The 12792-nt window shown below is 43.3% G+C and overlaps 2 protein-coding genes across 2 annotated transcripts; one reads left to right on the top strand and one right to left on the bottom strand.

The window, feature by feature from the left end:
* Positions 1–6381, bottom strand: mfsd1l (major facilitator superfamily domain containing 1-like). Its single transcript, XM_071392245.1, has 13 exons — positions 6062–6381; positions 5450–5550; positions 5111–5220; positions 4975–5030; positions 4647–4790; positions 4264–4422; positions 3723–3838; positions 3393–3493; positions 2961–3072; positions 2497–2634; positions 1637–1776; positions 1399–1510; positions 1–1064 (listed from the first exon to the last, which is right to left on the bottom strand). The coding sequence occupies exons 1-13, from the start codon at positions 6081–6083 to the stop codon at positions 927–929; spliced, it is 1449 nt and encodes a 482-aa protein (XP_071248346.1). The 5' UTR covers positions 6084–6381; the 3' UTR covers positions 1–926.
* Positions 6382–7887: 1506 nt separating this feature from the next.
* On the top strand, positions 7888–11567 carry LOC139570405 (probable crossover junction endonuclease EME2). The gene is made up of 8 exons (XM_071392247.1): positions 7888–8602; positions 8918–9039; positions 9159–9251; positions 9336–9460; positions 9561–9633; positions 9835–9950; positions 10351–10540; positions 10963–11567. Exons 1-8 carry the CDS (start codon positions 8128–8130, stop codon positions 11116–11118), a joined length of 1350 nt encoding a protein of 449 aa, XP_071248348.1. The 5' UTR covers positions 7888–8127; the 3' UTR covers positions 11119–11567.
* The last annotated feature ends 1225 nt before the right edge of the window (positions 11568–12792 follow it).

Here is a 12792-nt window from a genome sequence, read left to right as displayed (position 1 = left end):
TTACTGTAGCAACACCTTTTTATTTGTGCTAGCTTGTCAGTATAAAGCAAATCAATCCCATTCCCTTATAGAAGGTTCACACTGGCGAACCTTGAACCGCTGCATGCATAGTCACTATTGACTGAAACCTGTAGTAAAAGCAGCTCAAACTCACTATTTTCAATAGTGTGTTTGATTAAAAAGGCAGTAATTGCCAGAACAAATTGCTGCATGTTACATCAACTTGAGCATTTTGGACCACTGCTAACAACAAACGTCACAATCATATTAAAAAAACATTAAAAAAGAGAGCTCATGTAAACCGAAGCGATGTTGTTGCCATCTGAAATTAAAAGATGTCATTATTGGCATCACAGAAACATATGCAGAAATATCACTGAAACAATTATATAAACAGTTATACAACAGGTTATTGTTGACTCATTATTAATAGTGGTTAAATTAGTAACCAACTTACATGTTTAACCTTATAAAAGGAGAACTTTTGGATCACTGAAATAAGGACCAAAACCAAAAACATGCATTAGTTAGCTTCCGATTGTTTTAGTGTGAAGACATGATTTTGCTGACTTCAATACTGTTCACTGTTTGTTGCCGTAGCACTCAATAACATGAGCCTTGTACTTGGGCAAAGGCTCCATTGACACAAACCATGATTTAAAAAAAGGCAATATTTAGTGTCTGTCTGATAAGTGTAGTATAATCTACAAGATTAGTGAACCATGAGGGGAGGGAATCCGACCACCTCCATTTTCAGATTATAGGCAGAGTCTTGAGGTGTTTTCCCTTGACAAATCCTGTTTAAAAAATCCCCCCAAAAAGGCTCAAGAGATATAGATAGAGAAAGAAAACAATTCCATCTGATTGTGTACAAATTTCAGTTCAACTATCTGGAGGCAGACTCTTCTAAGAGAAGAGTGAGGTGATTAGGAACTGTTGGAGGGAGAGCGAACAGCCCCTTCCTCATTCTGCCCCTCCTCTCCCTCCACGAGAGGTTCTCTGTCTGAAGGTCCGCTGGGGGGCGGGGAGCCAGATCTCTTGGTTGTCTTATTCAGAATACCACCCTGAGGATACAAGACAAGAGAAGATTTACTGATGTAACACAATATAACAACTGTAGAAAATGATACAACTTCATTGTTACATTGACTAAAGGATCTCCTCAGAGGTGACACACACACACACACAAACAGTTGATGTTGCTCTAGGTATCTAATCATTTGACATGAAAGCAAACCATTTCAGCTCAATGAGCTGATTTCAAGTGCTAGAGTTACTTCGGACAATCGGAACACATTATTTTAGATGGGTCGAGTTTCATTATAGAACGGACACGTGTCGTGGCAGTGACACGGGAAATGGAGGAGGGAGACAGAAAGAAAGTGAGTCTGGTCTGACCTGGCGGTGGTCCACGATGTTGAGCACCACAGAGGTGACGATGCAGGCGATGGTGTTGGCCAACATGAAGATCATCATCTGTTGCCAGCGCCACAGTGGGATCTTAGCGTCACTACCCGCACAGGAGACGCGCACAGTTTACATACAGACATGCCATAACACTACACCGAAAATAAAAGAAAAAAGAATACGGCAATTTGTTGACATCACATCATCATTGTGCTGCAGTGAGCTCTACCTTGTCTTGGTTCCCAAGATCTGGCCAACGACAAGGTTGGATATGCCAATTCCTACCATCTGTACTGAGGTGGCAAGACCCATAGCTGTCCCCAGAGTTGCCTGAGGGACCACCAGGGGAATAGAGGGCCACATGCTTGCCTGAAAAACAACACACATACATCTAAGAAAGAGCACGTGTGTCATTGCAAGTGTATTTTCAATGTTCTTCAATGAAAATGCACAAGACAATCCCTTTCCTACACTTCAATGGGGACTGCCAATAGACCAATTGAGTCACCTACTGTATGTGAATCCTCTCCAACCTGTATACAATATGCAACTTAACAGTAAATGTGCACTCGAAAGAGCAGTTTTATACACTACCAAACAGAACAGGGGAAGATCAATTGCATACTCCTCCCATCCCCTCGTCTCCTTCCCAAATTCCCATTGAATAAGAAAGCCAGAGGTCCCTCCCCACTGACCTTCTCCTCCAATGGGTTTTGAGACGGAGACGAGGAGAGAGGACGCGAGGAGTATGCAACTGAGATCTTCCCAGGGTGTTTACCCTAAATCAGAAGGATACTAGCTGAAGTGTACAAAAATAGGTGGAATCTGCAATGGGTTACAGAGCTACTTGAGAGCAGGCTTAGTATAGTGAAAGTATAGGGCTCACACATGTATATATTTACATTTTTGTCATTTAGCAGACACTCTTATCCAGAGAGACTTACAGTAGTGAGTTTAAACATTTTCATACCGGTCCCCCTGTGGGAATCGAACCCACAATCCTGCCGTCGCAAGCACAATACTCAACCAACTGCCACACCGGACAGTACATTACAATATTCAATTTAACTCTTTGATAGGGCTACTCACAGCAGCGAAGGAGTAGGTGACCCCCAGCCAAATGGTGGATACCAGAGGGGGGACGAAAGTGAAGGCCAGGAGGCCAAAGACAGGCAGCGTGAGGACAGCACAGGCCAGAGCAAAGACCCCACGCAACCCCACGTTGTCCTGCAACACAAACACACAAGTGTCAACAATTACAACAACAGAGAAAAAGGCACACCAATGAGAGAGTCAGATATATACAGTACATCAGATCTGGTGGTCAAAGGTTCGTTTTTCCTGGCCACTGTGCTGCTTCTAACTTCTGCTTGCTGTTTGGGGTCTAAGCTAATTACTGAAAAGCACTTTGTCACAGTTTAGAATTTGACGGTTGTTGTGACTACCTCAGATACCAGAAAGCAGGATTTATGAATGAGGTTCTCACTGGTTCAGGTAAGGTTGCCATAATACAGCTGTTGTACGCAGCATAAGGTATAGCAATGGTGGCTTACGATGAGAATTCCGACGGTGGCAGAGAGGACTAGGGAGCTGTCATATACTGCACCAGCGATGTAGGCTGCCTCTTTCTGGCTGTAGTCACTGTACTTGTCTTGTATGAACTTACTGGAAAGGGAGACGAGAGGAATCACATACTGTTTAAATATTCAACTGTGGGAGTTATAGGGTTGCAAAATGCTGCTAACTTTCCCAAAAATCTCAGGTTGTCCAGATGTCCCGGTTGAAAGATTCCTGGAGTCAGGAAGGAATAAGATCCAGAATAGTCCAACCAGGATTTCTGGAAAAAACTGGGAATTTTAGGAAAGTTACTGGAATTTTGTAACCCTAGTCTCTGAGAGTAAAGTGTGAAAATGTAGGCTGTGTGTGTGCATGCCTGTGTGTGTGTGCGTGCATATGTAAATCTGTGTGCATATGTAAATCAATACCTGGCGTCAGCTATGAAGGGAAAGATGCCGTTGTAGAAGAACATGATGGTGAGAACCAACAGCCAGTATCTGAGAGAGAGCAGCTTCACATCCTGAAACCTCTACACAGACACATAGACATATCTATCCTGTCAATAGGTACAAAGGCAAGTCAACAGGATTGTAAAATTCATTTGAGCATACAATGGAAAATGTTTTTAAATGTTTTGCAACCCCGAAGGATATCTTTAGCATTTCTTATTAAACAAGTTCAGGTAGTCCCTCCCTGTTTCAGTCTGTTTTCTTCCCGTTTGGCGTCTTATGAATACCACCCAAGCCCATTCAACTCACCACTTTGCGTGACTCTTCCTGAATGGCCCCATCCAGTCCCAGCTGCTTCATGCCCACCTTGTCCAGGGCACTGACCGTGATGGCAGACATGAAGCCCAGCACACACAGGAAGGCACCTGCGCACACACACACACACACACACACACACACACACACACACACACCTTAGCTGTGAACAATTCAGGATTGATCACAGCCTCGTCTTGCTTTACTGCTTTATTATACAGTTATATTTGAGCACTTTTCATTTACTGTACTTTTCCCACGAGTATATTTACCTGGTATTCCAGTAGTACTACTGTTTCCACTAGTATTTACTAAGAAATTGTGGTATCAATGGGTACTCTCTCATACCCATTTCAACACAATTTCCAAATACTTTATACCAAAAAGTGCCTTGCGTTGCTTGTTTAATGGATCCTTAGGAATCAAAAGTCTCATAGGTTATTATTGTGCCATTACCGTTTTACCATGTCATTTCGACATAACTACCAGGTAATTTATGTGCCGTAAAATATAGTGCAGCCGCTGTATGTCCTACCTCCCCATAGGGTCCACTGCATGCCGTACTGGGCCTGGAACCTCTGGGTGAGGAAGAAGTTGAGGACGGAGCCCAGGCGGGAGAAGGCCAGGGTCAGGCCAAAAGCCAGGGCCAGTTCCTTCCCCCGGAACCAGAACGCTGTAATCCGGTTCTGGACAACTGAGGGGGAGGGATAGGGTGCTTAGTTCTCAAATGCAGGAAGGATGACTTTGAAAGTATTGGAACTCGGCCCGTAGCAGTATATTGCCTCATTCCGTACTGTGCTTGGCCTGGGTCGTACATTTTCTTTTCACATTGTTCTTTCCAGCACGGTTCCAGAAACTATGGTGGATGCGTAACCAGGACAGCCTATCGTGTGAATCAGATATTAAAGGTGGCCTTACTGGTGAGTGATCCATTGCCAGAGCCAAACAGCAAACGGCCGGTGAGCATGAGAGGGAGCAGGTAGGCTGTTCCTTTGAAGTGAGAACCCAGAGCAAAGATGGCTGACCCCAGCACACACAGGAAGGAGAAGAGGAAGACACCAACTACACACACAGAGAGACAGAGACAGAGAGAGCATTAGGAGAACCAACAGAACATTCCGCACCATACACCAGAGAATAAAAACATGGGTCGATCCAGTATATCAATCAATGTGAGTTCAATGATTAAAAATGTCAGAGTTTTGAATCTCAGTTTAGTGCAGTAGAGCAGACAATATCAACTTACAGCGGTTGCCTAGTTTGTCAATAAGGAACCCAGCCATTATAACCACCACTGCATTACTGTTGACAGAGAGAAAAGAGTTAGATATAGGGCCTATAGTTAATCATTTCATGAATATATAGGGGTTGTTTACACTTACGTCCAGGCATAGATGGCATAGAGCAGATTATACTCCTGAGGCGTCATCCCCAGTCCCTCCACACAGTCCACTGTCCCATTGATCACTGTTGTATTGGCACACGTCAAATTCTTTGTGCAGGGGGAAAATGAACAGTGATTTGTTATCAACCCGATTCTGCCTCGTGCGTTAGACACGGTGTAATTCATGATTCCATCACAAAGCGTGTAATTAAGGAGGGTCAATGTGTAGAATTATTAGTTAAGCTCTGTGGTGAAATGAGTGCATTCAGTGTGAGTGACAAGGCTACTTTACTCTCATTGTGTAAAGGCCTATATATAGGCTACTCCTGCGACTCACCCCTTGGAACTGGTCCTGGAGGACACTAGGGATGTCGAAGCAGAAGTAGGAGCCAAACGTGAGCAGACAGTTGAAGAACAATACCAGAAAGCGGTAGTATGCTGTGAGGAGACAGTGTGATGCATGACATGTGACTAACAGCCATGTCACAAAACGTTGCTGCTAAATGCCAGTGGTCAGCAACCCTGGTCCTGGAAACCTACAGGGTGTGTAGGCTTTTGTTCCAGCCCAGCACTATCACACTTCAGTCAGTTAATGAGGGTTTTGATGAGCAGTTAATTTGTTGAATCATTTGAGTTAATGCTGGGCTGGAAACAAAAGCTTGCACAACGTGTGAGCTATAGGACCAACAACACGACCACTGCACTTTATAGATTTGGCCAACATAGTGAATATTCAATAACTAATTAAATGTTATAAATAACCATAATAAATATAAACAGAAGACATTTGTGGAGTTTGCAGTGAGCCAGGTTTGCCAACTAAGCAATTACAAGAAGAATTTGTGATCTTGCACAATTCAAGAGGGGTTTCTTGGCAATGGATCTCTGAATTTGATGATCTCTCTTTATCCACATAAAAACATTTAACAGAATACCTTGGGCCCCATACCTTTCTCTGCCGGCTGCGCCATAGTAAGCTAAAACGAGGTCCACAATACTAAAGTAGCCTAAACGTAAATACCCATTTGTTTTCTGTTTATGTCGGTCGGGAGAACCGAACGGTTATTCAATAAATCGCCGTATTCCAAGCTGCAACTACGCCGATTGCGCGCTCTTTAAAGTATATGGATAGATTATGAGACACTTTTCGAATACACGGATGCTTTACAAGTCGCTGAACGCTCGCAAGGGCTCGAGGTGTAATGGCAAGAACTTCCACTGCCCTCGTGCGCTATCGTCACTTCCTTGCTGACACAGTTCCTCGTCTGGATTGGATCCCCAGCTCCTGTCAAATAAGTAGGGATAGTATCTTATGCCGCGTTCAAAACAACTGGGAACTCGGAAAAATACGAGGTAAAATCATGGCGTCGGTGAATTTCAGATCGGAAAGTCGGAGCTCTAGAAAGATGGCCAAGTTCCCAAGTTTGGGGTTTTTATAATTGTGTTATTCTAATGTTGTATTTAAGCAATAATGCCCAATCAAGAGGTTATATAGTTTTGTGTTATTATAATGTTGTATTTAAGCAATAAGGCCCGCGGAGGTGTGATATATGGCTAATATACCACGACCAAGGGCTGTTCTTAGCATGACGCAACGCAGAGTGCCTAGTGGACATCAGTTCTTGGTCCATTAACGCCGAGGTCATACAAGCCACTGTATTAAGTCCTGTTGTCCTTCTGAGAGGACATTCTGGGCTTTTCAATGATATCACATTCTTTAAAAAATGTGTGTGTAATTATTCATTATAATTTTTGTAAGTTTGATATTCAAATTGTTTCTAGAAAGTGAATAGCTCAGGAATAGTTAAGTGAGTTATCAGAACGGTGTAATAATTTGTTCACATTAAATAATAGGCAAAAGTAGAGCTTATCAAGAAATATCCTCTGTAGTGGACACCCGGATGCCACAACTATGTTTTTCACCTACTGTAATGTAAATCTTTTCATATTTACTTCCTAATGACCACTACAGAGGGCAATTTTGCACTTACAGATAAATAACAATAATAAAACATCTTGGTAACATGTTTTTTTTCAACCCAAACACTTTTCAGGAGGATATACCACAAACACCCGAAGTGCTTTATTGCTATTATAAACTGGTAACCAAAGTAATTAGAGCAGTACAAATAAATGTTTTGTCATACCTGTGGTAGACGGTCTGATATAACACGACTTTCAGCCAATCAGCATTCAGGGCTCGAACCACCCAGTTTATAATGCTATTTATACAGTGTGTGTGTGTGAGAGAGATGTGGTTTTGAGACATCATTCATACAATCCAATCAGGAAATACCTGTGAGAGACAGTTGGTCTATGAACAACATGCCTCAAGTGTACTGTTCTGTACAAGCTAAGGCAAGGATCATGACAGTTGACGTGTCTCTGCCAGCCTGTCCACCATCTGCTGTTCCAGTTAAAGAATTCTAATCCAATGATGGTTCAGGTCTCACACACGCACACCTACACACACGTGCAGTATAGCTGTAGGATTAACCATTAGAAATAGAATGTTAAATACTGACAGCAGAGGAGGCTGGTTGGAAGAGCTATAGGAGGACGGGTTCATTGTAATGGTTAGGATGGAATAAATAAATGGTATCAAATACATCAAACATATGGAAAACACATGTTTGACTCCAACCCTTCCATTATTCCATTCTAGCCGTTACAATGAGCCCGTCCTCCTGTAGCTCTGCCCACCAGCCTCCTCTGACTGACAGTCAGTTGGCCATCATGATTTGAGATATTACGGCTGACTACAAATGAGGGCATTGAATTACGAAGAACGATTTGATGTTTGTCCCTCGTATCACTCCGTCCAGAAGGTGATACATCGTTGCCAGAAGCTGCAACCCGCATTATAAATATAACCAGTTTGAAAACGGTGAAGTTCAAACTGCGGCTGGTGTAATTCCGTTATTGCTAGGTTTCTTCTGCTGTCTTAGGTTTGGTTTGTGTAATATTGCATTCCGTTATGAAAAGGCATTCCATTATTTTGTCTTGGGTAGAAATATGTCTGTATTGAAAAGAGCCAAAACATGGGAGATATCTGAATCTGAGGGCGAAAGCGATGCTGAAACTAAACCTTCAATCAAATGCGTTGCATTTACCGATCAGGGTGACGATAACAATGCAACAGCGACGGCCAATAGTCCTACTGACAGTCTCGAACAGGGCAACAAAGACTACAACACAGATTGCAAGTCAACAGCCATAACCGAACCAAGTGACACATTGGTGGCTCCACGACCCGCTAGGTCCGGTACCGCAAGTCCGGGGAAAAAACGCCGAACAAAAGAGGAGATACAGACAGACAGACAGAGAGTTGAGGAGAGGAAGGAGGCCAGAGAGAAACTCAAGAGGGTGAGGGCTGAAGAGAAAGAGGAGAGACGAGAAGATCAACAGAGGAGAAAAGAAGCTGCAGAACGTCAAAAGAGCCTCAGACCTGAGAACTGTTTGAAGTGTCTGACTGTCTGTATTGATCCAGGTAATTGGTTCTTTGTGAATGTAGATGGAAGGGGTTCAGATGGTGTTGAAGCAGAGGCGGCTGGTGGGCGGCGCTATAGGAGGACAGGTCATGTAACGGCTGGAATGGAACGAGTGGAATTGAGTCAAACGTGGTTTCCATATGTTTGATACCGATCCATGTATGTAATTCCAGCCATTACAATGAGCCTGTCCTCCTATAGCTGCTCCCACCAGCCTCCTCCGTGTCAAAGGCACACTGTAAATAAGATGTGACATCAGAGGACCACCAACACAACTATGGTGGACATTTTTAATGTGTGTTTCCACTCCCCAGCTCTACTGCAGGATGATGGATCGGATGTGTTGCTGGGAACTCTGTCTGCAGTTGAGTGGAGGAGTAGCATTGAGACACAGCAGCTCCCTCACAGCATCACTTGGACCAGAGATCTTCCGCCGGTAACGTACCATCACCACAGACAATGCTAGCACCACAACACTGGGCTTGTTGTGTCGGTCCCGACTGCATGACCCTCTCGGCCCCTCAGGTTGACTAGATAATGTCTTGGTGTTGTCAGGAGAAAGACAGCAGTGGACCACTGGAGGAGGAGCAGGTTCTGCTGGTGTTGGGTCTGACTGACTTCATGGGCATGGTGGTCTCAGTCAAACAGGTGAGAGCCCTTTAAACCTCAACAAATTCCCTGGTGTCTCCACCAGTGTGCAAAGCGAACGTTCATATTTTTCTGTTCACCCAGACACTGCATGGCAATGGGGAGGAATCGGAAGTGGAGTCTTTCTTCAAGCTTTTGTCAGAGTGCCTCAACCGAGATGCCAAGATGGTGGTTACTGTTTTAGTGATGGGATCCAACGCAAATAGCTGGTTAGTATAAGATCTGTTTTAAGAATGTGTCTCTGAACCTTGGTCCTTTGAGACACCCTGTATGAGAAGAGGCTGGATGTATATGTTGGTCTGTCACCAGGACTGGGACATGGGATGTACATGAGTTGAGCCAAAGATCTCAGTTGGGAATGGAGGATCTGGACATTGAGGAGGTAAGGTCTCTTTCTGATATACTATACAATCTCTCTTCTCTCCTCAATACATACATCTGCAGCGGCTGGTTTTTCCATTTCCAGTGTAGTGCAAAAATGAACCATTTCAAGCTGCTTTTTGAACTAAGCTCCTCGAACGGTTCCTACCCATCGTGTCATGGAGCGCGATGGTTTTCCTAACTTGTCTTCATCTGTCCTCAGGTATTGGTTTTTCTGCAACTGTACCGGAACATTACCGTGGTGTTCCTGGACAGCTGGCAGGATGTCACAGACCACGTGTGTGCCGTCACCAAGGCCCTGTCCAAACGGCCCTACAAGTATGAACCCAGTGAACTCTTAATATTCCACATCATTAAGAATTATTCAACTTAGGAATCTTATCAGTTGGAATTAATTTACTGCCATGCCATGAGGATAGGCTTTGAGCACCGCTAGCTTACTTTCTTTACTGTGATTAAACACTAAGTCTGGTAACCAACTTTTGTGCTGGATACAGTGGGAAACTACAAAGCATGCAGGCTTTTTCTCCTGCCCAGCAGTACCAAACCTGAGATACCGATCGACTTCATGATTTAGATTCTAATGTGTGTTTGAGCTAGGCTGAAACTTAATCCTGCAAACCCTGTAGCTGTCCAGGGTTGACGAGGCTTGGTGAGCAGTCCATTGCTGTAGAGCACAATCTTTAAACTGTGGTCACGCCTGTCCACGCCACTGCAGGCTGCTGACGGAGCGGTGCGAGTTGCCGTTCTGTGTGGATGGCTCATGGGCCAGTGGGGTGCGTGTGGAGCGGGATGGGGCTGGGCTGGGCGAGGTGTGGAGCAGGCAGATCACACAGCTCAACAGGGTCAGCCCTGCAGTGGCCTCCACTTTGACCACAGCCTACCCCTCACCGCAGATACTACTGCAGGTAGGAGTCGATCTACGTGTCTGTTTAGTCAGGATCATTATGACATATAATAAGACATTGTGTGGTGGTCATAAATGCTTACGTTAAGTCCTCCAATTCATTATAAATGTACCACAATGGCCTATACCTGCAGGCTTTGTTTAGCGTTACCAATCATTTATATGACTCTTATGTAATGGGTTGACTTTCATTGCATATAAGGGCAAAAATATATATATAGGAGGTTGGTACAGTAGATGACCAGAAGTTATGGGTTTTCTTTGTGGTCAGGTTGAAATTTGTTTGGCGTATGACATGGCCACATCACTGACATGATTTCAACAAACTGCATAGATTAAATACACACTTTTATACTGTATGTCAATCTATATTTGACACAGGTCTGATGTGGATAGTTTACTTGTTTAATGTTGTACCTTCAGGCCTACAGTTGCTTAGAGTCTGAGGAAGAGAAGAGGGGGCTGTTGGCAGGCCTACTAGTGAAGACTGGAGGGAAGGAGAGACGCATCGGACCTGAAATCTCAGCCAGAGTCTACCGTTCCCTCACAGCTCAAAACCCCCAGCTGGTCCTGGACTAGTTGACCATTCTGGCGTCACTAACTAATTGATACCTAATGAATTCCTAATTGTCCCTTTGGCATGTTGTGTAGGTCTAGGTATCAGCATATTAGTAATATCTCTTGCGATTTGATGGGCTGGATGGAGCATATCAGAACAATAATGGCCCAAGGACCAAACCCTGTGGAACTCCATCTGTAACCTTAGGTAGACCTGAGAGAATTGATCATTCTATGTGCCTCAGGCCTGGGGTCAGTTTGGGTTTGGGTGTACAACTTTTCTAAGCACTTGGATACATGGAGAACATTTACGTTTACATAAGTTAAAGTTATGGCATTGGTTGCACATGGGGTGATCATCAAAATGAGTGAAGTATAGTACTGTAGCACTTTGTATATTTAAGAGAGAATGGCAATAGATAACTGTAGATGAAAAATTAATAAATTATGATTAAATGTTTAATACACAAGATGTTTGTTTTACATTTATTTTTTACTATTCATTTGCGTTCAGCAAGAAAGGTTATACAAATTGGCAAGAAAAGAAAAACATCTTACTGCAGGACACGTCACATGGTGACTATCACAGAAAAATACATTCAAATCTAGCTACTATAAGTAAAGCATGAATCAGATAAATTGATAAACTGCAAAATATCAGAAACATGGAGAGCAAAGCCCTATTAGAGAACACAAGAACATGACCACCATGGCGTATTCTAAAAACATTTAGATAATGTTAATTGCACGTAGGAAATTTAATCCTATGCATTGTTCTTCCGAAGGCCAAACCCACCATTGGTGTGTGTGGCCAAATACCTATTTCCATGTCATCTGACCATAACACCTCCTGGATTTAGCTAAATGGCATTGGCACTTGGATTGGAACCGGTGCTATATGGTCAGCTGACACAAAAATAGAGGTCTTTGGCCACGCACAATAGCAGTGGGTTTGATTTTCAAAAGAACAATGCATATGCAGAAAATACCTCATCCCTACTGTAAAATATGGTGGTGGATCTTTGTTATGGAGCCATTTTGCATCCACTGGTCCTGGAGTTCTTGTTAAGGTCAACAGCATCATGAACTTGACCAAGTACCAGGACATTTTAGTGAAAAAAAACTGTCTCCCTATGCCAGGAGGCTGAAACTTGGCTGCAAGTGGGTCTTCCAGCAAGACAATAACCCCAAGCACGCATTTTTCAATGGCCATCTCAGTCTCCGGAATTGAACCTCTTTGAAAACCTGTGGTTTGAATTGAAGAGGGCAGTCCATAAGCGCAGACGAAGGATATCAAGGATCTGGAAAGATTCTGCATGGAAAACGGGATCCAATCATTTTGACCGCTATCGTTTAGAGATTTTTTTTAATACTTGTTAAATAAAATCTCTTTCTCTGAGCAAAAGTATTAGTATAAAATAATATTGTAAAAAATAAATAAATGTTGCATACAATATAGCACAGTATTTGTATTATATTTTAGTGTCTTTTTTGCTCATCTTTATCAAGGGATCCAATCATTCAGTATAGGGAGTGTACATACAGTAGATAACATTAGATTTAGAACTAAGTCATCTGACTCGAGCGGGGTGGTGGATATCCGGGGTGGCTGTCTTCCCCTTCCCTTCAGCCAGGCAAACTGGGGAGAGTTTGGAAGGACTGTCTCGAGGGTGAGAGAGCATTCCACTCAGAAAG

This window comes from Salvelinus alpinus, chromosome 3 (assembly GCF_045679555.1).
Source record: "Salvelinus alpinus chromosome 3, SLU_Salpinus.1, whole genome shotgun sequence".
Taxonomy (NCBI): Eukaryota; Metazoa; Chordata; class Actinopteri; order Salmoniformes; family Salmonidae; genus Salvelinus; species Salvelinus alpinus.
This window is presented reverse-complemented; position numbering and strand designations above follow the sequence as displayed.